At 37.6% G+C, this 25240-nt stretch overlaps 1 protein-coding gene across 1 annotated transcript in view; it reads left to right on the forward strand.

Moving 5' to 3' along the window:
* Window positions 1-24149, forward strand: part of LOC592342 (ubiquitin carboxyl-terminal hydrolase 5) — a 38329-nt gene extending 14180 nt beyond the window's left edge. The window contains exons 7-21 of the mRNA XM_030986865.1: window positions 1517-1611; window positions 2818-2954; window positions 3697-3753; window positions 4326-4397; window positions 7986-8070; window positions 9268-9390; window positions 10915-11068; window positions 12636-12816; window positions 14245-14333; window positions 14901-15008; window positions 17108-17251; window positions 18710-18846; window positions 19055-19169; window positions 21231-21315; window positions 22042-24149. Coding sequence (XP_030842725.1) covers window positions 1517-1611; window positions 2818-2954; window positions 3697-3753; window positions 4326-4397; window positions 7986-8070; window positions 9268-9390; window positions 10915-11068; window positions 12636-12816; window positions 14245-14333; window positions 14901-15008; window positions 17108-17251; window positions 18710-18846; window positions 19055-19169; window positions 21231-21315; window positions 22042-22132 — 1673 coding nt within the window. The 3' untranslated portion in view covers window positions 22133-24149. The remainder of the gene's footprint in view (window positions 1-1516; window positions 1612-2817; window positions 2955-3696; window positions 3754-4325; window positions 4398-7985; window positions 8071-9267; window positions 9391-10914; window positions 11069-12635; window positions 12817-14244; window positions 14334-14900; window positions 15009-17107; window positions 17252-18709; window positions 18847-19054; window positions 19170-21230; window positions 21316-22041) is intronic.
* Window positions 24150-25240: the final 1091 nt, after the last annotated feature.

Genomic DNA, 25240 nt, shown 5'->3' on the forward strand with positions numbered 1-25240 from the left:
CATTAGAACAGATTGATGGATTCCTGCCAAACTTAGATCATGTATGTATCTTGCAGAGCCAATGAACTGAGTAGATTCTTGGGTCATGAGGTCAAAGGTCAAAGGTCATGGGCTCATTATGTATGCAAAAATAGCTTGTGAACGCATTCTCATTAGAACTGACAGATGGATTACTATTTAACTCGGGACATCTTGCGGAGCCAATGAACTGAGTAGATGTTAGGGCCATGAGGTCAAAGATCAAAGGGTCATATATGTATATGAGAAATTGCTTGTAATCACGATATTCTGAGAACCTGTTAATGGATTACAATTGAACTTGAATTTGAAAAATTTCTTCTGTTTTGGTTTGTAAATTGCTCTATGACGGAGGCATCATTTCGACTGCGCGCAGTCGAAGTTCCATCTAGTTTTCATAATTAAATGTTTATGTAATTTCTATGAATGTTGTAAAAAATAGTAAAGTGTATATGAGTGCAGTGGCATAGTTACCAGGGGTACAAGGGGGAATGTTTCCCCCATTGAATGCAGAATTTATAAGGTATCATGATTATTATGGGTTATGTTTTTAATTCTGATATTTGATGATGATAATGTATTATATTTATAAAGTGCATTACATGTGTAATACATTTCAAAATTTTCAATATGAGATACAATACTAATCTTAACGATACCTGCATTTGAAAATAGTTTTTACATATGAAAAATACATCTACATGTACGTTCATGACACTAATTCTGCAATAGTAGAAATTACTCAACAAAAAAATAAATTGCCTCTCAAATACTAAGAATTCTTTTATTGAACCCACCTGACCTAGTTCATAGACTTTGAGGTGTATATTGGGATGAGGGAGATGATGAATACAAATCAAATCAGGTACCAATTGAGCTACAGAAGGGGTCGATGTCCCAATCAAAGGGTGATAAAAAAAGTGTTGAATTCCCCATTAAAGGCCGGCTGTACTAGTTTGGCCAGGAGGGATTAGACCACACAGCAAAGTCACTGACAGGTGGCTATCTCATCAACTCAGCTCTCAATTAACATAAGAAAAAGAGGATCATGGGGGACCAACGGTCACTGATTAGACATTGTTTGTTATATAGAGGGAGCAAGTAGCTATAAGTAGTACAGTGGGGCTTTAAGCCTCGTTCAGGTATGACACTGCAGTTTTTTGTAATGACCATCAAGGGTAATGCGCTTCACATTTCTGTTATTTTATAAAACAGTGCTCAGTGAATAAGTGTAGGGTCTTTGTTGCTTGCAGTTTCTATTGACCTGTACATGTTAAAAAAATAGGCATTTAATAATAATAACAATAATAATAATAATATGTCTTGTTTACCCAGGGTAGCCTCATCAGTATTCATACTGTGCTCCCTGAGAGCCCTGCATTTGGGGGTTTTTGTGTTTGGTTTTTGACCACGTCTTATTTGAACAAGCCCTAAAAATCATGAATATATATATATATCTTTGAAGACATATCCTTCTTCTCTTTTTCCCCCGGTATAGATGTGTATTCCTATGTCGAGGATGAGATGGTCGATGATCCACTACTAGCAACTCATCTAACTCACTTTGGCATCAACATGATGAACATGGAGAAGGTAGGTTCTCAGTCCTGTGGATAGGAATGTTTAGCTTTAGGTTCCCTGGGTGCTTCAAAGGGCCTTGGTAACATTGTTCAGATGAGAAAAAATGGCGCTAAGGTAGTGACTTCAATGCTAGATGTACAATTAAAGATAATCTGAAAGTTTGATTGAAAACGGACCATTATCAATGATAAAAATTGTGAAAAACTGATCTGAGCGATTCCTTTATTCTCCCAACTATATTATTACAATTTAATTACAATTTAAGTGAATGTAAATCACATATTCACAATGACTTTGCATTTAATAATTAAGCACGGCTCATCGCCTCAGCTATAATGGTGAGCCCATCAGATCCACATATTATGTCGTCACTGTAACTGCCCCAGATTTAACTCTCCTTGACCCGTACTTTAGAGGGGTGTGAAAAATGAGGCTTTTGTGCAATACTGAAAGGGAAAATATGTGTTATTCCTCTATATGTATATTCTATGTTCATTGAACTTTCCATCGATATAAAGTTGTACAGTCAAACCTGCTTTAGTGACCACCTGTCTACAAAGACCACATTTTTTGTTTCCCTTGAAAATAGTTTCTCAATGAAACATGTACTAAGGCTGTGCACAACAGTGTAATGAGGTACCCGAATACACTCCCAGGCTTACAAGCGAATACTCGAATATTCGGACGCCATATTTTTTTATAATTTTTTTTTTGGGGGGGGGGGGAATTTTTTTGCCACCACCATACCTTTGAAGCAGTATCCCAGTTCTGTCGCCGAAAATGCATGCAATTTTACTTTGAGTTGCAGTTGAAGGCGCCGATTTAATAATAATAATAACAGTAAACAATGCTGTCTTAAAAACCAAAGATGGAAGAATAATCCATTTTCCTACAAGTCCAAACAGAAATCCAGACATTTGGTCCCAGTTTCTGAGTGGTGAGGCACGGGTAAGCGTCGGCCTGGACAGACTTTTTTTTTCTTTTTTTGCTGCCGAATATTCGGGTACGAGAAATCGTACCCGAGTAGTTGTCAACCGTGCGGGTACTCGAGCATTCAACTACACGTCGCAGCCCTAACATTTACTAGACGAACTTGTCTACAAAGACCACTTTTTGTGTTTCCCTTGGGCGGTTACTATAGACAGGTTTTGACTGTATTTTCATCAGATAGGGTCTTCAATGCATCCTAATCTGTGTCTCCCCTATCTCTCTCTCTAGACTGACAAGACCATGACGGAGCTAGAGATAGACCTGAACATGAGAGTTGCTGAATGGGACACCATCCAGGAGTCTGGTTCTCAACTCAAGCCTCTGTTTGGACCTGGTCTAACTGGACTTAAAAACATGGGCAATAGGTAGAAATATGAATGCTTTTCTTTTAATAGTAAACAGGGACCTGTTTTACAAAGCCTTTTTCAATGACACATGACAAAAATCAGTGACAAATCTGCTGATAATAACAAAAACTGTCATTTGTCACTGATGATAAGTTTTGTGAAATGGGGCCCAGGTCTTGGAAAAAAATTGGCAGTAGGTTGAATTCTCAATACATTTTTCGATGGGTTAAAATGAATCAGTAGTCAATTGAAAAATGCTGAATAATATTTTCCAATTAGGTAAAATGTAAAAAACAGATGTAGAGACCTTAAATGGGCTAATTGACTATCGTCCATTTAACTGTTTACATGTTTACAGGTGATTGGAATTATTCATATGTGCTGTGCATGCATTTGAAATGAAGCATACTTTTGTGTAGACTTTCCTTAAAACTTACATGTTTATGCAACACAGATTTAGAGAGATCAGTGCTGTCAGAAAACATTTTGTATGATATATCCTTCACATGGGCAATGTTGTTGAAAGTTACATACATAAATCAAGAGCTGCCTTTTATTATTTAAAAAAATTGATTGACAAGGCCAAAGGATTGATCACATCTGTTGAGGTGTCAGGTTACCCCTTAAGATCTCTTGGTAACTTTTGGAACCTTTGCGGTGTTGGTCATGATACTTTCTCCTTTTTTGTGCAATATGTTTATTTGAGTGAGTAATTAACTTGTTTGTATTGATATTGTAATCTTTTGTTCTTTTTTACTAGTTGTTACCTGAACTCGGTCATGCAAGTTCTCTTTAGTATTCCTGACTTTGTAAATAGGTGAGTAGCATAAGATTCAATATTGAACATTCCTTGATAATGGTGAAGGGGAAGTCCACCCTGATACTAAGTTGATTTTGATAGAAGCAGAAACAAACATAAGAGAAACAAACAGTGAAAGTTTGAAATAGATCGGACGAATAATAAGAAAGTTGTGAATTATTTAAATTTGAGATCACTTCAGCTCTGCGAATCTCCAGATTGCAATTTTGTAAGTGGATTGTGACGTAGTGACAGATAATTCTCCCATTTGTCATGAACAAAAATATCACTAATTTCTGTTTATCTCCCTAGTGTCTTCACTCTGGAGGCATTACTCAAAGTATTTTATGGAGTGTATATTATTACAGGTCCTCTAAAGGTCTATTAAAGACCACCTGAGTCGTATATTTTGGGGGAAAAACATGAAATTTTAGTCATTTTGAATGTGGGAACAAATAGGAATGTTGTCCACCACTTTTATGATCATCTTGCCGTTTGATATAATTTTGTGATATGAACTCTAAAACTCAAAGAGTAGCTTTTGATGATTCTATCTTGAAATAAGAAGGGTTGTTTCTCTTATCTTTTAGATATGCTTCCAAGAAGGACGAGATCTTTACGAGTGCTCCTGCAGATCCGAGGGGGGACTTCAATGTACAAATGTAAGTTACCCAATTCTTCATCACAAGACTCCCATCCATGTATTCTGATGAGGCTGTTAGTCATTACAAATATACTTAAAGGCATTGTTTAACAATGCAAAATCTGGGATGCATGGCCCTACGTGTTATTAGCGTTTGTGTAATGGTATAATATTGAAGCCCTAAAAAAATTGCGCTTCAAAATAATTGTGAAGTGCCTCAAAAAAGAAAAAAAATCTTTGAGTTACCGGTTTTACCATACTCATTTTCCCAATTGACTGCAGTGTTTTGAAATTTTAAATTCCAAACATAAATATCTTGATAATCAGATGGGCAATCGTCATGGGATTCCTGACTGACCTAAAGGTTTATAATTATGATTGCAGCATGAGCTAAATCCAGGATTTTGTTTAGAATCTGAGATGAAGATACCCAATCCCTTTATCAGAGCTGCCAACTAGTACGGATTTTCCGTAATTGGTACGGAAATCAACGGCAATTACGGAAGCACGGAAACCCCTTCAAAAATTACGGATTCCCCGATTTCTGGACATGCCTATGTATTAACACATGCATTATGCATATGCGAGTGTTTTAGCGGTAATGATCGCGATACTTCCCGGGCCTCGGCCCGGTGGTTAACTTTTGAGCGCACGGAAATATCATCCGCGCCTCAGCCACGACCAAGTTGCACACACATGTAGCTACCATCGAAAGATATGCACACCGCCCTGCCTATATGGGCTGCGTGTGCTAGCTTTCAGCATGCAATATATATCGGGGAGACGGCAAACTCGTCCCAAGTCCATTTAGCCACCTTGCAAACCAACCCGTACGGTACCATGTCCATGTGTAGTTTATAGCAGGTCTACAATTTTTTTCCCCTTAGTGATGGGTTCTCATTGTTATGATAATAAAAGTACGACTCGACTAATGATGAAGATGATGATGATGATGATGATGATGATGATGATGATGATGATGATGATAATTGTCATAAGGAAAATGAATGTACTTCCTTGATTAAACTTGAATTTATATTCAACAATTATTGTCATTGTGTTTTATTTCACATTATTTGTTGGATCATGTTTATTCATTTCATTTTATTCATATACCCCTTTTCATTGTTGATAACAAAATATGATACACGAATAAATTTTGAATGAGCTGACACGCAAAGTTTTGACCGATACGAAAGCGCATGCATGGTGGATGTGCTGAAACAAGTGGCACGATATTTATCTGGGCGAAATATGCATTGGCCGAGTGTTACACTACCGCATGTGCAGCAGGTCGGCCGTGGGCGCGTCAAACTTCGAGTAACCGACGGAGAAAAATGACTTCAACTTCATCGAAGAAGCGTTCTAAAAAACTGCAAACCTTCTCAGGTGAAATGGTCATGCATTGTTCCGTCGAAAAGGAATACAAACAGTGCCTGTTGTACACATTGCTCATCCGATTTTGGAATTGGTCATGGCGGTTCGAACGATATCCAGGTACATCTGAAGTCGGTGAAGCACCGGACTGCAGCGGCGGAGGCAAGTTCCAATTCCCGCAGTCATGACATCGCCCAGTTTTTCGTCGCAAAGGACAATTCTGTCACGAACGCCGAAGTGAAGTTTACTCAATTTTTGATAGAGCACAACATCGCGTTTTCAGCAGCAGACCACCTTTCACAACTTGTCAAAAATGCCTTCCCTGACAGTAAAATTGCAATTGTAAAAACCTGAAGTGAATATACACACGTAAGTGAAACAGGGTAATGATACATCAATCCTCTAATAACCATTGTTTTTTTTATAGCACTTAAAATGATGTTATAAACAGAATGTTCTTGTTTTTACTTCAAGTCCTGTCATTCAGAGTGATGCTATTACCATGGTACTAGTAGTTTGTGTTGTGGTGTTGTGTGCAGCTCTACAATGTACGTGCAAATGCAGTCTTCTTGATGTTGAAAGCGCCGCGCTTGAAATTACTGATTTCCATCCAAAATTACTGATTTTTAGCTTTCAGATTACTGATTTTGGTTTCAGAGGTTGGCAGCTCTGCTTTATAAGACCCCACCGACGAAAATACATGAATGGAAAGCTGAATGAAAGTAGAATACAAATATAAAAGAATAACAAATATTTCCCCTTTCAATATTGCTGAAAAGCAAATTAAAACCTCATTTTCCGCAGTTAAGGTGGCAACATAATAAATGGACCGGATCTAGGCAAAGATATTGCAGTTTCAATGCACTCTAAAAAGACTTGTTGAGAAGACTGTTCGATGCACGCATATGTGCTCGCCTAGAATACTTCTGTTTATTAAGTGCCTTTGTTTTGTTGAGATAATTATATAATATTGACTGGCCTTGAGGGGTATATCAGAAATATTGACCAAGCTCAGATCATATTGCCCCGAGTCGAAAGACGAGGGCAATATGGTATTAGCGCGGTCAATATTTCTGATATACCCCGAAAGTAAAGCCAGTCAATATTTGTATTGTTATCCAAATCAGACATCTAGAGCAAATACAGAAATCCACCATGACAATCTCAAGAACTGAACAAACTTTGTCAAACCAGCACTGTGCATCTAGTGCTTGACACAATTTTCGATACACTGCAAACAGTGTGCATTTGGTGTGATTATTACGTCACAATAGAGTGCGCGCAAAGTGCTCAGGTTCTCGTACGCATAATAGATGCGCAATGAAAATGACAAAATACGGTGCGGTCAATACAAGATGCCCGGATGCGAGACCGTGGAAAATACCAAGGTATATTTTCACTCGTCTCTACACGCAAAGTCAATACGCGCAGGGAGACCAAGGAAAATACAAAGAATATACCCCTCCGTTCCCACTGCTAGTGAAAACTAGGGCAATACGGTTTTGTAAATGACCAGCTCAGATGTCTGATACGGGTAATAATGACTAATATACAATGAAACCTGCTAAGTTAGGACTGGTCAAGGGAAACAAGAAAAGTGGTCTTTATAGGCAGTTGATCTCTATGGACAAGTTCCTTTCATGCATGTTTCAATGGGTACCTTTATGCAAGGGAAAACGGAAGATGCGGTCTTTAGTAATAATAATAAATTATACTTCTCTAGCGCATTATACAAGGTATGTCTCTATGCGCTTTACATTGTATTACAAGCTTAATTAATTACATGTATCTACTATTGAACTATCCTCAAACAAAAACAAAATTCTGACAAGATCTTAACTAAAATAGTACAACAGTAACTAGATAATTAACCATTCTAATTCATTCTTAAATAATGATACAACAATTATGGTGCAAGATTTTATTCATATCTTACAAGTTGTAGACATATACAATTTCAATTGAAATCATAGATAACAAAGCATAAAAATACTTAATTCTTAAAAAGGTAGGTCTTATAAAAGGATGCCAGTTTTCAGGCAAATACCTGAGTTCAGACCCTGGCAATTTATTTTCAGGCCATAGTTGATGGTTTTTTTGTGTACAAAATAGCTAATTCTAGGTGATTTTTAGGCTCTCTGATCAATTCTAACTGGTGTCCCTCTTTACAGACCGATGGTTTTTCTATACAGACAGTCAATAAAGGCAGGTTTCATTGTATTTGTTACAGGGCCAAGCTTGGTTACGGGTTAGCTTCAGGACGATACTCGCAGGAACCCAAGACGACAGACAGTGGAGACCAGTCCGAAGCAAAGGTATCAAACACGGCTACATTTATTTATATTTCAATAGTCATATATCCCCAAACCTTTCTGTGTAAAATGAGCAAAAAATCTCAATCATTTTATGTTTGGTTCAGTTTTCTCTGTGTTTTTTTTTTTCTTCAAATCTTGAAAATATGACTTGGGCCATTATTTTAAGAAGGTGACGATATGCCAGCTTATGAAAATATTCAATCACATTATGATACTTAAATGTTACCCCACAAATTTCAATAATTCGACTCTTAAAGTAAGTGCCAACTATATGATTACTTTTGTATACACTGTTGTCCATAAAATTGGAATCGTCTTTCGTTATCTCTTATTGTTAAATGACTGTGATATTTTCTTGAGAGATAAAGTTTATATATTCTTCGAAATTAATTCTGATCAATTAATCAATAAAGTTCTGAGAAGATGTAAACTCTACCTATCGAGAAAAAACAATATTGTGACAATCATTTCATAAAAATTGGTTAGGATAACTTATTCCAACTTCATGGGCAACAGTATATTTGATTAAAAAAGCCAGTTCATAGTTCCAGTCTGAGCATGAGCAGATAAAGGTCATTGCAGACCAAATAAGGGAGTTTACAGATACAATCTGCACATGGGCAGATAAAGGTCATTTGTACCAAAATGGTAAAACCCACAGAGATGAATACTGGATATGCGCTCATTAAAGTTATGTAACATTCATTTATGCACCAACGGTACATTATATGATACGCAGGTGGAAGTATTTTTTTCAAGAGGCCAAACGAAAGGTATTCATGAAGCACATCTAGGACTTTGGTAGTTATTATTCTAAGATGCTCAAAGTGGAACTTCTCCATGTGTAAAAGATCTGTGGATATTTGGGGTCATTTGTACCATGTGCTATATGTAAACTCCCTTATTGTGAAATACACAGACAAAATACTGGATACATGCTCATGAAAGTTATGTAATCATTATTCATTTATGCACAAGCAGTGCACTCCGTGATACACAGCTGGAAGTATTCTTTGAAAAGGGGAAACGAAGGCTATTTATGTAGCACCTCCATCGCTATAGGAGTGATTATTTCAAAATGTACAAAGTGGGACCTCTTCATGTTGTGAAGATCTGTGGATATTCGCGGTCATTTGGGACATGTGCTAACCGTGAACTGGTCTATTGAACAAACCTATTGATATGTTTGTAACGTAGAAGCAGAGTGGTGTTGCCCCCAGGATGTTCAAGAGCCTTGTGGGTAAAGGTCACCAAGAGTTCTCTACCAACAGACAACAAGATGCTCAAGAATATCTTCTTCATCTCTTCAGCATCATTGAGGTGAGTATCCTCCATCAGCATACCTGCCAACCCTTACAAACAATCCGGAATATACTGTTTTTTCTTGATTTCTGGGACCTGAAAATCTGGAATATTCTGATTTTTCAAAATTTGGATTTTTTTTTCTTTTCTTTTTTTCTTTTCTTTTTTCTTTTTTTTTTTTTTTTTTTTTTTTTTTTTCCTTTTTTTTTTCTTTCTTTTTCTTTTTTTTTTTCTTTCTTTTTCTTTTTCTTTTTTTTTTCTTTTGTTGGTGTTGTTGTTTCTAGAGCCAAATTAAGCTTGTTATATCATGTGCCGCGATTTGAGAGTTCATGTATTGTGTGCGTTGAATGGCTGCATGATCGAGCAGCAAATTTGTATTTGCTTTTTGGTACAGATTTACAGTGTATTGCCAGTTACACAGCCGCTGCAAGTGCGATTTCTTATTTTTGAAGGCATACCGTACAAAACAGTCCTAATTCTTATTTTCAAATATTGGCAGGTATGCATCAGTTGGGTATTGCATAGCAGGAATAAGACACTTCTGAATAATATAAAAGGTCGACAGCTGAGATTCTTGGGTCATGTTATACAAAAGAATGGTTTGTAAAATCTGATAGGACTGGAAGAATCGAGGGGAGGAGGAGTAGGGGTAGAAGGAGGAGTCTGTGGATGAGGAGCTTAAGGAGTGGGAGGATGAATTACTTCATAGAGTATGGGACAGAGAGTTGTGGCACTCCATGGTCGCCAACGTCTCAGGATATGGCACGTAGAGAGAGGGAGAGAGATTGTATAGCTGCCAACCAATCTTATTTTTGAGGAATGATTCCTATTTTACTAGCTGCAAATAAGTGTTACGATGAGGCGCGATGGCTCAGTGGTAGAGCAGTGGTCTTGTATCCAGGAGGTCTTTGAAAGCAAGTCGATGTGCTAGTGCCCTTTTTTAAGGCATTAATCCTCATTACCAAGTCCCTCATAGAAGACTTGAAGCCATTGGTCCCCTGATTGCTTATTGAAAAGCATACACTGCACATTTATGCATGGATAGGTTAGAGCACTTGTAAGTTTGGTGTGTGCTGAAGTAAATCTACTAAATTGGGAATTTAAATGACATCAGTGGTATGGAGAATGTTGATTTCATATCAAATAGCTAGGATCTAGGAGTTTGATTGTATAAAACGAATGTATCACGTCTTAATTCGCTCACTGTGAAATCTATCTGCTCTCGTTGAGGCTCTATGGACACCTATCATCTATAGATGCCCACATCCTCGACTTGAGTGCAGGCAGATTGTATATTGAACTAATTGGCATTCGTCACATGTATAATACAGTCAAACTTGTCTATAAAGACCACTCAAGGGAGACAAGAAAAGTCGTCTTTATAGGCAGGTGGTCTTTATCTACAGGTTCCTTTAGTACATGTGTCAATGAGAAGCCATTTTCAAGGGAAACCAACAAATGTGGTCTTTGTAGACAGGTGGTCTTTCTATACAAGTGGTCATGTAAGCAGGTTTGACTGTATTAATTATCTTTCTTCAACAGAGGCACAGTAGAAATCTAAACAATCCATGCGACTGTCTCCAGCTTGAGCTAGAGGAGAGGATTCAATGTTCACAATCTAATCAGGTTAAATACAAGAAAAGAACTGACTACATCCTAGCTGTACCAATACCACTAGAGGCTGCCACAAACCTAAGTGAGTTCTTTATATCACGGTTCGGTGCAATGTCTGTTTGATATAGATGAAATATGTGTAGGTAGGGGACAGAATTGAGTCCAGTTGAGTCAAACAAAAGAAATGAACAGATTAGTTCTTAGATGTATTGTACAATGAATTGACTTTGTAGCTTTTGTTTGGTGTCTGCCTGACATAGCAACCAGGCATGCAGTCAGGAAGTAGATTGTAATGAAATGACTTTGTAGCTTTTGTTTGATGTCTGCCTGACTTGTATGCCTGGTTGCCTGACATAGCAACCAGGCATGCAGTCAGGAAATAGATTCTATTGAAATGACTCAGTAGCTTTTGTTTGATGTCTGAATTGCTTGCCTGGTTGCCTGACATAGCGACCATGCATGCAGTCAGGAAGTAGATTGTATAGAAATGACTTTGTACCTTTTGTTTGATGTCTGCCTGACTTGCATCCTTGGTTGCCTGACATAGCAACCAGGCATACAGTCAGGCGGTAAATTGCTGTACCTCTTATGTATGTGATGCAAATGTTTTGTACTCATGCTCGAATATGTCTGGATTAACATGCCAAAAGAAAGGATAAAAGTGGCCTCGTGTTGTGGCACGGGCAGATAGACTTGGGCCTGTGGAGATGTGATGTACCTGTAAGGAGTGGCAAGGCTGCCCATAGATAAGTCTATTAGACCGCCTGTTCTTTCATGTTCGATATTTTGCCTGGACTTGAATAAAGCAGGAGACTTTGAACTGAATACACTGAGCCTGCGTCCTTATTTTCTGGATTCACTACAGTATCGCTAAAGTCTGCTACTAACCAAGGTTATTTCTGTATATATGAAGGTTAAAAAATGGACAAATTATAGATATGAGTTCCATGCTATGAAGTCAAGTGTTTAGGTTATCACAATATAGACAAACTTGCAAGTTACCAACGTTTGATGATTTGAAAACAGCCATCACTCACAGAAAAATTATAGATTGGTTGATGAATTTCACCTAATTTTTGTAAATTTGTAAGCATTTTTATGTAACAAACTATCAATTTGTGTGTGTTTGTTAAATATTTTAGAGTGAGAGTGAGCCAATTAATCTTGGAATGAGTCTGTAATCTGTAACCTAGCATAAGTCACTCGAGCAAAGCATAGAGAGTCGATGCTAATGCGTATTGACCTCTAGCACTGCACTACGGTATGTGTTAATAGGCAGCATTTGCACACATGAATAGTCAATACACTCTCAATACACAAATGCACACAATCGTCCCGATGTGGCTGATCAGCAAGTTTGAAAGAAGACTTACAATTTGAATTTTAAATTCTTTTTAACATTGGTAACTTGAAAGAATTGTATTTTACTGCTATTTAGATGTCATCAATTGTCACTAAAGTACCTATTTTGAGTGAAATCAGTTGAGTTTTGTACAGTGGTGTTTGAAATGTTGATAATCAAAAGCACAGCTTTTACTACACAGCCAGAATAGTAATGCAGCTACCGGTATGTGTGAGCTTTAGTAGTCTTCCAGCTCTGTTTAAACAGTTACAGGAATATCGTCTCTTTTGTCCAAACATCCTTTTAGATGCGTTTGTTGCTTATCAAGCAAAGAAAGCAGAGTTGGAAGCCAAGAAAGAGAGGGTCGATCCAAAGGATATCGTCCGTCCCCATATCTGCCTACAAGACTGCCTCGAGGCCTTCGCTGCACAGGAGAAAGTAGAGGACTTCTACAGTGCGGCTATAAATGCCAAGACAGTGGCACTCAGGTAACACTAATCTAAATGAGGTTAAAACACAGATAATATTATATTTTTGAACATTGAACCTTCCTTGATACATGTCTGTCTTCAAGTCAGCTGCTCATTGTTTATTGGGGCAGCCTGATATAAGACTAGACAAAGATCAACAAAACCTAGTCTGTTCACTCAGGCCCGGTGATGGCTACTATTTGGGTTGAAATTCCTAGAGATCAAAAGAATTCTAATTAAGGCGTAGCCAGACATTTCCACTCGTTTCTACCTACCTTGTTTTATTTCCTTTTTTTTTTGCTACTGTCCGTTAGTCTTCTTCCTCCTTTTAAATTCTGTCTCTTTTTCGTTTTTTTTTATTCTTATTCTCTTATTATAGTTTTGCTTGTTTCATTTCCTTTCCCAACTTTGATTATGTTACAAAGTGATTAGTTTGCTGAAAAGCAAATGGGAACATATTTGAAATTACTTGTTGTCTTGAGATCCAGAAAACCAATAACTTCTCTACTTTTTGACAAATGTTTACCATTTTCCTTGCTCTCTTTGAGGCATTATGTTTTCACACTCTTTAAAGGTAATACAAAGTTTTGGTATGGGGTCATGAATTTGGTTCAAATGCACATTATTGGAAGCATATGCGATCCTACAATATTCAGTGATCGTTGTCGCGGTTGAATTCGAGCCTAAAGTTATGAAATTATAAATAATAAACTCTTTCAAGGTCAAGATATTAATTAAGCTATAAAACAATGTTGACTTAAATCGACCGATTAGCTATTCCCATTTGGAAATTATATATCACAACTACATATTCTGAGATTTTCATGGTCGCAGCTACTATTGTACGGCCGTAGGCGCTATTTAAAATTCATCAAAAATTTACCGGGAGCACCGTTAAATTTTTATATTCAATTTTTCTCAAAAGCAGCAGTGTTATGGGGGCTAATTTTTCTAGTGGTTATAATACATCTACAGGGGCATCTAAATATATCAAAATTGTAAAGAATCACTATCTACCCAATTTTCAAAATTTCCCAAAACTTTGTATTACCTTTAAGTACAACATTTATTTTATTAACAATTCTAAGAAAGCAAGTATAGTATGTAATCTAAGACACATATCTGTCACTAGAATATATCGATAATCAGCCATTTGTAATGAATCGTATCTTATCACTCTAGCAACTTAATCAGTTGGTCATTTATGATTTGACTCTTGGCAGTGAGTGCTATATATTCTGATTACAATGTATCTCCTTGATTGGCAAATTAATTTATTAATTTTGTGATTATGACATATTCAGGGAACTACAATGTAATCTACATATGTATAGTGTCTGACTAACATCAATTCATGCTTCTAACATATTATCTATCATCCCTTTTCCTGCAGACAGGCAGATTAGATTTCTTTAAAAGTATTATCAAATGATTGAATATCGACAGGTCAACCAGAATAGCCTCATTCCCAGACTTCCTCATCATCCAACTCAAGAAATTCACGTTAGGGGAGGACTGGACGCCCAAGAAACTTGGTAAGTTCTTCAATTCAGCCCTCTTTTTATGTCTTTTTTAGAACGACAACTGAATTTGTAGGACTTCTGTGCTTCATTGTAGTTAGGTAATTTTAAAGATTGTGTCGAAAACAAGGGGTCCTTTGATTTTTATTGCAAGAGCAAAGGTTCCCATTTCTATGCACTCATTCATTTTACACACAGTTCAGATTTTTTAATTGAAAATAGCATTTTGAGGCTTGTGAATAAAAAGTACCGTAATGAATAGGACATTTCTCACAATTTTACTTTGTTTTGTTATTGAATACATATCCCAATGATAGAGATGAATATTTTGCGTCACATGTTTTGTTTTATCAGAATCGCGCAGTAAATACACATCGGGCCTGATAATTTCCGGACTATTAATATTTTTTTAATTTCATGTCATGATTTTTTGTTTCCAAAAGTGGGCAGTCCCTGAGATCAATATAAATCCAGTTAAAAATAAGGGGAGTGAGGTGCCGTTTTTTTCTAAAACCTTGTTGTTTTTCAGGCACTCTAGTCATTCGTAGGTTTTACTGTATCGCTCTTTTGTATTGATTGTAGATGTATCAGTAGACATGCCTGATGAGCTTGACCTGAGCCGCTACCGAGGGAACGGTATACAGCCAGGTGAGACCGAACTACCCGACGGAGATGGACCACCAGAACCAGGTAAGGTCAAGCTTTGATTTGGCAGGAGAAGTTTGTATCGGTCAGAGCCATCTATACACAGATGTAGGCCAATTTGGTTTTACTGGGTCGCAACATGGCGTATATTCATTTGTTTTGTGCTTGCCCAAGAAAGCAGTAGTCACCATGTTGTGTCCGACTCGAACCGGGTTGGCCAAACTCTGTGTATAGATGGCTCTGGTACCGGTACTTTTGTGCCATGTTGGTGTGAAAATGCTAACTTTAATCTCGTTGGTCAGATTATATAAACTTGTTATGGAATAGATGTTGAATATTCAAGATTAAAACGTGATAAAATGTTTGTGCTTGACATAATGAGAGCATAGACACTTAGCGCTTAGAGACTTTAGTGAAAAGCGCTGTTTTATTATTATTATTATTATTATAGACGGCCTTCTTTATACAGCAAACATTACCTTTGCAGGTATGCAAGATTTATAGTGCATGATTTAATGTGGAATTCTACTTAGTCAGTCGTGAGTAAACTGTGATGCATTGAGCATAGAAACTCCCAAGTTTGGCGTTGTAACATATATTTCATGTGAGAAACTAACATCATGTGGAAATAATATCGTCACCAAACATATTTCCATTTACTTCAAGGAATATTCTTTGTAGATCAATAGAGGTTTTGGACATTTAGATAGCATATGTCTGTCTTCAAGTCAGCTGCTCATTGTTTATTAGGGCAGCCTGATATAAGACTAGACAAAGAGAAACTAAACCTAGTCTGTTCATTCAGACCCAGTGATGGCTACTATTTGGGTTGAAATTCCTAGAGATCAAAGGAATTCTAATTAAGGCGTAGCCAGACATTTCCCCTTTTTATTTTATTTTTGTTTTCTCTTTCTATTTTCCTTTGTATGATCTGTTATTCTTCTTTATATTTTTTCCTTCCTTTCTTTTCTTCCTCTCTCTCTCTCTCTCTTTTCTTCCTCTCTCTCTCTCTCTCTTTTCTTCCTCTCTCTCTCTCTCTTTTCTTCCTCTCTCTCTCTTTCTCTTTTTATTATTTTGTATGTTTTCTTTCCTTTCCCAACTTGAGTATGTAATATAGTGATTAGTTTGCTGAAAGGCAAGTGAGTACTTAATTTGAAATTATATGTTTTCTGCTGAGAACCAGACTTGCTCGACAAGAGAGCATAGACACTTTAATAGCGCTTAGAGACTACGGTGAAAAACAATTTATAAGCACCGTTTTTTTATTATTATTACAAACGGCCTTCCTTATACAGGTCGCATTACTTTTGCATGTAAACAAGATTAGCCTACATACCGTATTTGCCGGCGATAAGGCCACAGCGCCGTATAGGCCGCACCGACGATTTTGACATTTAAAAAAAAAAAAAAAAAAAAAAAAATCTTTTGCCAAAGTCCGGATTCGATCTCTTGCGTACAAATGTTGATGTGACTAAAATCACCGCCTTAAACCGCGCGGCCATCCAGCGCTGATACCATACACTGCTGTTTTCTGTGATGTAGTCATTGAAATGGATTGAAAATGGCGACTTCGCGTGCTGAATGTTTCACGGCGGCTCCGTTAAACGGGCCCTTCTTTTACTTTTGCAATGCATTGGCACGAACTTAGATCAAAATCTATCGGCAGATGTTGTTTTTGGAAGTTAATTTTCGTCTTCATGTCAACAATGCAAGATAAAATGTGTGGAAATGTATAGTTATTGTACCGTTCGTAGATCTAGTCCTATATGTACAAATTCGTGCTGGTTTTGATTTTTTTTTTTTTTTTTTTCTGTTTTGCCGTAAACGCCGCACCCCGAATTTTTGATATTTTCTCTTCCAAAAATACTGCGGCCTTTACGCCGGCAAATACCGTAGTTTATCAACATAAAATTTGACAGAAAGAACAAAATTCTGCCCCCCAAAATGTACTAGAAAATGAGTTACCAGGATTATAACCCAATGACGAAATGTGATAGTACATGTACATGTATTTGCCAACTATGGCTAAATCTACTTCTAACAAGCATTTACAATGGATGTAAAACTTGATGTACTTGGGCTCAGTTTTCAGATAGTTTTAAAACTTTAAATGATCTGAATATTTCTGTTTGTTTGTTTGTTAGAACCTGTTATTGATGAGGGCATGGTAAGTCTCCTGGCAGAGATGGGTTTTGCCAAAGAGGGCTGTCGTAAAGCTGTCTACCATACCAAGAACACAGGCACAGATGCTGCTATGAATTGGATTTTTGAACACTCAGCTGATCCAGGTAAGACTTATGTAGTCCTGTTTTGAGATGGGTCTTACAACACATGTAATGTAGTCCTGTTATGAACTGGGTCTTGGAACACTCAGCTGATCCAGGTAAGACTAATGTAGTCCTGCTTTGAGATGGGTCTTACAACACATGTAATGTAGTCCTGTTATGAACTGGGCATTGGAACACTCGGCTGATCCAGGTAAGACTTATGTAGTCCTGTTTTGAGATGGGTCTTACAACACATGTAATGTAGTCCTGTTATGAACCGGGTCTTGGAACACTCAGCTGTTCCAGGTAAGACTAATGTAGTCCCGATATGGACTAGGTCCTCGAACACATGTAATATAGTTCTGTTATGAACTGGGCCTTAGAACAAATGTCTGATGTAGGATAGACTATATAGGGTCCCTGAAAACATGTCTGATCCGGGTAAGACTAATATAGTCCTGCTTTGAGATGGGTCTTACAACACATACAATATAGTCCTGTTATGAACTGGGCCTTGGAACAAATGTCTGATGTAGGATAGACTATATAAAGGGTCTTTGAAAACATGTCTGATTCGGGTAAGACTAATATAGTCCTGCTTTGAGCTTTTTTTTTTTTAACACTTGGTTGATCCAGGTAAGTTTAATATAGTCCTGCTTTAGACTGGGTCTTACAACACATGTAATATAGTCCTGCTATGAACCCGGTCTTAGAACAAATGTAATATAGTCCTGATATGAATTGAGTGTTATTCACATGTGTGATCCTGTTAAGACTGATATAGTCCTGTTATGGAATAGGTCTCAGAAAAAAAATATAGAGTCCCGCTTTGGACTGAGTCCTGTTATGGACTTGGTGGTCCTAGAACACTTGTCTGATCTGGGTAAGACTAATATAGTCCTGCTTTAGACTGGGTCTTGGAACAATGTATGATCCAGGTCAGGTAAGACTCGATATAGTCCTGCTTTGGACTGGATCTTACACTACATGTAATATATAGTCCGGTTATGAAATGGGTCTTTAAAAAAAATGTTTGAAATAGGTTAGACTAATAAAGTCCTGCTATGGACTGGGTCCTTGAAAACATCCCTTGTTATATGCTGCTTGTAAGTGTCGGCTTGCATGGTGATGTAGATATACAGTAGGCTTGCATCCTCTCCAAGCGTTATAGTTCTCCTTAGAACTATAAGCTAAGAAAGATAACAAACAGTCCTTTTTAGGACTACACACCCCCAATAAAGATTACAGAGTCAGAGTCCTTTTCAGGACTCCTCAAACCTCTCTCTCTCTCTCTCACATGGTGCACCCGCAAGCCTACTGTATATCCCTTGTTATATTCTGCACAAAGCCAGCTATTCTACACCTGTCTTTCTGTCATTTTAGCCCAATAATGTAAATAACTTGGATAATCATAAGACCTGCACATGCTTTGTATGCACTTCTTCTATATTTGATCTTTGAATATTTTTTTCCCACCAGATTTTGCAGAGCCATTGCAGCTTGGTCAAGCAAAGAAGAAGCAAAAGACAGAGATTGTAGCGAGCGAGGAAGGGATCATGATGATCATGAGTATGGGTTTCACCAGAGAGCAATCTATCAAGGCGCTTAGAGCAACGGTGAGTAGGATAGAGAGAAGGAATAAAAGAATAGAGGTGTGAAATGGTGGGTGGGTGGGTGGGTGGATGGATGGATGGATGGATGGATGGATGGATGGATGGATGGATGGATGGATGGATGGATGGACGGACTAGAGACCAACAGATGATGATCGATACACGTCTTCATTTCACTGAACGTTGCCTACTATTTTTGCCACCTCTTTAGGACAATAACCTAGAGAGGGCAGCAGACTGGATATTCAGTCATCCAGATGAGCTTCTTGACACACCAATGGAAACTGAACAACCAAGTGGACCCACATGTCGGGATGGTAATGGAAGTAAGTGTTATTTCTGAGTGATTTTAAAGTGCAAATTCAAAGAAAAGCACAAATATGTCAATTAATGTATCACTAGAAACTGGTAAGCTAACAGATGGCCATCGTACAAGTTTTAGGTCTAACTACATATTGGGTGATTTATAAAAATACAAATACAACCACCTCCATAGCATTTGGGATATACAAGAGATGTTTTAATGACGTCACATCATGGACCAATACTGCCCAAGCAGACGACATCCCATAAAGAATGAACATTATTGCAAAGCGATTATTTCGAATGTTTCCAAGCATTGAATTTGATAACCTTGTCGAATCAAAGTTTCAACTTTGCAATAATGAAAATAAAGTTAGTTTTTAAAATCAATGAATATCTACTTTAAACAATTTCTCATTGCTCACTTTTGTGGGGTGTTATGGTTTGTAAAAACTTCACTGGAAGTTGTACTAATGGGTTGTTTCCACCACTGCATAATGTCAGATGTCCCATTTTTGTGAAGTTCATATTGTACATGTGAGATAAAGATGACTTTTAAGAATTTGTTGGGTAGGGGTCTGACTATGGGAAGGGGGTGATTGTAAGAACTCCTTAAAGAGAAGGTTGAGTTCTGGGAAGAGGTGAAAAATAATTAGTGAGCATTACTCATTCTTATTATGCAAGTGTGGAAGAACATCAGTTAAGACATGTTCCCTGAAAAGCATTGCTCTTCAAATGCCTTCATATTCTAAATATGCATGTAACATCGTAAAAATCGGGGGCCGGCTTTTTACGCCACGTGTTCGTGTAGTCCCATATACATCTTTCTGTGTACAGTGTTTGTAACTTTACCAAGACTTGGCCACATTTCTTATCATTTTGATGATTCCAGAACCTTGCAATACACACAAATTCTTATATGCTAGATGATCAACCTTTTCTGGTCGGTTCCACACCGTTTCTTTCACAATACAATCGCATGACCAGAACTCAACTTCATCTTTAAATACAGTTTGAATTGACTGATCATAAATGTGAGAACATTACTTTACTAAAAGAAGAAAAAGAGGAGGAGGAGGAGGAGAAGGAGAAGGAGAAGAAGAAGAAGAGGAGAAGGGAGAAAAAGAGAAGAAGAGGAGAGGGAGGAAAGAGAAGAAGAAAATGGTATCAGCTAACAATTTTCTTTTTTTTAAAGTAACATCAAAGTAATTTGCAAAGTCCCATTTCAGAGATATTAAAACTGTAGGCTTTAACCTTTCAATTGAATATCAAATATTTTGGCCACAGTGTCCAAAGTCCCTTAGGCAAGATTATTTATTGTATTTGCATATTCCCATTCTTTTAAAGATGAAGTTGAGTTCTGGTCATGCGATTGCATTGCGAAAGAAACGGTGTGGAATCGACCAGAAAAGGTTGATCATCTAGCACATAAGAATTTGTGTGTATTGCAAGGTTCTGGAATCATCAAAATGATAAGAAATTTGGCCAAGTCTTGGTAAAGTTACAAACACTGTACACAGAAAGATGTATATTGGACTACACAAACACGTGGCGATTTTTATGAGTGTTACATGACATATTTAGAATATGAAGGCATTTGAAGAGCCATGCTTTTCAGGGAACATGTCTTATCTGATGTTCTTCCACACTTGCATAATACGAATGATAACGCTCACAAATTATTTTTCACCTCTTCCAAGAACTCAACCTTCTCTTTAAAGGGAGTGGGTAGTCAGTTTCCATGTGCAGAAGGTCGTAATTCGCTGACACCAGACTTGGTGGAAATACCATTAATGGGAGTACAAATCTGCACACAGCAAACCCGTTGGCCAGTCAAGAATTACCCCCTAGTCTCTCGGAGCATGCTCGGTGACTTCTCGGGCGAAGGAAAAGCAAAGCATTACATAAGGTCTAATGGTCATAAAACTCAAGGCTAACCCTGGTGATTGACAACACCTGTTATTGGGTAAACACCCGAACGGTGTCGAATTCCCCATGAGAGCTGACTTCTATGTGACTTTAAGTTTGGCAACAATGTATTTTTTAATCATTTAAATACATTTCTGTGCTTTTTTAACCGACAGAATACCAACTGTTTGCTTTTGTGAGTCACATGGGGACATCTACAGCATGTGGTCACTATGTGTGCCATATCAAGAAAGAAGGAAGGTAATTTATAACATTCAGCGTCTTCTAGTTTTAATATATTGTAACAAATCATCTAAGTTTCAAGCTAAATTACTATAACATAGTAAGTTACAAGATATATTTTTCATTACATCGTAGCTGTTACTTCTTGTCATCATCTATTTGACGTATCAATTTGGCAATCACAAAGAGAAAAAATACGCTATGAAAAGAGATTGTCAAATTTTTGATAAAAGGAGTCCTTTTTTTTCTAATTTATTTGCTTTCCATCCGTGTCATGTCATTTTGGATTTCAAATATTTTTACAGAATGCTTTATTTTTAAGGCAATTAACATTAAAAGGAAATGCCTAGCAATATGGATTAACTACCCCAAGAGGGCAGATACTACCCCCCCCCCCCCCTCCCCTCACTGGAAAACTACACCCTTGCAAACACCCTTAATTTTGACATAGATAGGTGTTATAAATGTCATTTTGAGGATTTTTTTCAAAGGATATTGGTACCCCACGCTCTGCCAGAGGGGAGAGGGGGTAGGAAGATGTACTGTTACACATGTTTCTTTACTTCTGACATAAATAAAATGTGATACTAACTTCCTCCTTTTTTCTTAAAAAAAAACAACTCTTTGGCATGTCATTAACATGTGCTATTGTTATGTTTCTACCTTTCTTCAGATGTTTTTACTTTTTTTCTTCTTCAGATGTTTCTACGTTAAAAACCGATCTGTTTTTATTTTGATTTTCAGATGGGTGATCTTCAATGATGACAAGGTTGCGCAATCGGAGAAACCTCCCAAGGACCTAGGTTACATCTACTTCTACAAGAGGCTGAACTGAATCTTCCACAGCTGTGAGATATAGTGATCAACAAATAGCCTCAGGGTAGCATCAGTGCCATTTACGGGCAGACAAACAGAAACTAATATCAGAAAACACACTTTTATTTGACGTAATGAATCACTTAGTCATGATGTGGTCTATGCACCTAAAAAACAGCTGAAGCAAAAGAAAAATCATTTTGCTTGGAAATGAACGGCAAGTGGGAATAGGATTTTGTAGCGCTTGTTTAAAGCGATTTACTGCATCATTTTGGAACGAGACTTAAAGATTATAGGTCATAGTTGCAGGCTTCTTAGCAAGATTTGTTGATGGTTCCAATTGAGTCTCCTTTCAAAGAAAACTGACAAATTAAGGTCGGAGAGCCACACAAGGGCGTCATCTGACAAAGTCAAATTCAAATTGTTTATTGAAATGGAATCCACAATTTTGGATTATTTCAATACCAAAGTTAATAAAAAATGAATATATAACATATCGAAATATTTTACAAAGTAAACACTGAAAAGGCATCAATTACACACAGGCAATATACCATTTCTAAATGAAAAGCAATTACAAATGAATCATTGAAAATATACTAAAAATCAATATAATTACAAAAGGACAATCATATACATAGTTTGAGGTTGTCTAGTACTTACTAGTAATTACAAAAGATTAATCAAATGGTTCAAATGAATGGTCAAATTTTAAATCATCGTTGAAACTAGCAAATAAATGAAAAAAGAAACAAAATAGTAGCGTGAAAATCCTGAAATATCATTGAGGGTAAAAAATGTTGACATCCTGCCAAATTCTTCTTACTTTTACAAATAAATGTGACAGAGAATGGAGTTCCTTGATCAGGGATGCCAGTTTCAGGCTATAGCCTGATTTCAGTCAACAATTTCCCAAATTCCTGACAAAATGCCCTCCTTACCCCATTCTGCAATTTCATATAAATACCCTCGTTTTATTCATTTCCCAATGGTAATGTAGTTTGTGATAGGGTTTACAAGGAAATCTGTTGATAACCAAGATTGAATATTAGTCATGATTATTACAACGATCGTGACCTAGATCAATGGTCAATGACAGGTCATGTAGTCTGTTGGATAAAGCGCTGCAGTGTGCATCACAAAATGCGGGGTTCGAATTACTGCCACTGCACTATTAAACAACCCGTTTGCAAGAAATCTGTAGAGTTTTCTTGCATTAATTAATTTGAAGAAAATATGCTCAGAATTTCAGAAATTTAGGATATTCCATCTTGCTTTCATCGTAATATTAGAGGAGAATGAAAGTAAATTGACTAGATTGGACAGTAAATACTCAAGATTACCTTATATCAGACATTGTACACACATCTGCACTGTACCTCAACAGTACAACAATTCACCTGACGGTGGCCTGTACTGCAACTAAAGAAGAAGAAGACATTTATCTGGGCAATTCCACGATTAATGAGAAACAAAAAAATCCAAAACGTTTCTCTTTTATGCCTAAGACAGTTGAAATTGGTATTCCATCTCTTGATTGATTAGGGATCAATTTTCTATTTTACTTTGAATTTGCTTCACTTAAAATCATTAGGCTACTTGACTTTAAGATATTATGTGCCATTAAACAGGCATTTCACTGAAACTCAGTAAACGTGTATGAGCATAAACAGAATAAGATTGTTACAAGTGATGTTCCTTTTAATTTCATTTGAACTGTCAACTTCCATATGCCACGTCGCAAAAAACTGTTTTTTTCAAATATTTGTAATTCTTAATAGTTTAACCTGCATGTCTTTCCCCGTAGAGCCCTCTGTAAGCATGTTATGTGAAGAATTCAAGTATATGTAAGTTGTATTTAGTGTCTGCAACTTTTGCAAGAAGATTTTCTTTGGGTATTGTAGACAGCTAGACTAATGTTTAATGAGATTATTATATGTATGTGAAATACATTGGAAACATTGCTGCTTGATGAATTTTGTATATTTTTCAATAATTTTGATGCATTAAATGCAGTACACAACATGTGACCATCAGCTCCTTGTGTTCTTTGTTTTTATGATGTTCAATTTTGGAGAAAGTGGAGAGAGAGAGAGAGAGAGAGGATAGGGAAGAAAGAAGAGACAAAGGGAGAGGGAGAGGGAGACAGAAAAGGGAAGGTGAACAAAGAGATAGAGACAGGAAGGTGGAGCAAGGGGGAGGGAGGGGAAAGATAGGTGGAGAGAGGTAAAAAGAAGGGGGTAGGTGGAGAGACTGAGGCAAGAGAGTAAGGGAGACAGAAAGGGGAAGTTGAACAAAGAGATGGAGACAGGAAGGTGGAGAGAGGGAGAGGGGGATGGAGGGGAAAGATCAAAGGTGGAGAGAAGGAGAAAAGGATGGAAGGGGGAAGGTGGAGAGGAAGAGGGGTAGAAAGATGGAGGCAAGAGAGGAAGGGAGACGGAAACGGGGAAGGTGAACAAAGAGATGGAGATAGAGGGGGATGGAGGGGAAAGATAGAAGGTGGAGAGAGGTAAAAAAAAGGAGGGGGAAGGTGGAGAGACAGAGGTAGAAAGACGGAGGCGAGAGAGGAATGGAGACGGAAAAGGGGAAGGTGAACAAAGAGATGGAGATAGAGGAAGGTGGAGAGGGGAGAGATAGAAGGTGGAGAGAGGTAAAACAGGAGGGGGAAGGTGGAGAGACAGAGGTAGAAAGACGGAGGCGAGAGAGGAAAGGAGACGGAAAAGGGGAAGGTGAACAAAGAGATGGAGATAGAGGAAGGTGGAGAGGGGAGAGATAGAAGGTGGAGAGAGGTAAAAAAGGAGGGGGAAGGTGGAGAGACAGAGGTAGAAAGACGGAGGCGAGAGAGGAATGGAGACAGAAAAGGGGAAGGTGAACAAAGATGGAGACAGAGGAAGGTGAAGAGAGGTAGAAAGAAAGGGGAGAAAAAGATGGGATAATGGAAGGGGAAAAGTAGAGAGAGAGGTAGAAAGACGGAGGCGAGAGAAGAAAGGGAGAGGGAGACAGAAAATAGGTGAACAAAGAGATATAGACAGGAAGGTGGAGAGAGAGGGGAGGGAGGGGAGACAGAGATAGAAAGACGGAAAGATAGAAGGTGGATTGAGGTAGAAAGAAAAGGGGGAGAAAAAGA

Source organism: Strongylocentrotus purpuratus, unplaced genomic scaffold, assembly GCF_000002235.5.
Source record: "Strongylocentrotus purpuratus isolate Spur 01 unplaced genomic scaffold, Spur_5.0 spur5_scaffold_16, whole genome shotgun sequence".
Taxonomy (NCBI): Eukaryota; Metazoa; Echinodermata; class Echinoidea; order Camarodonta; family Strongylocentrotidae; genus Strongylocentrotus; species Strongylocentrotus purpuratus.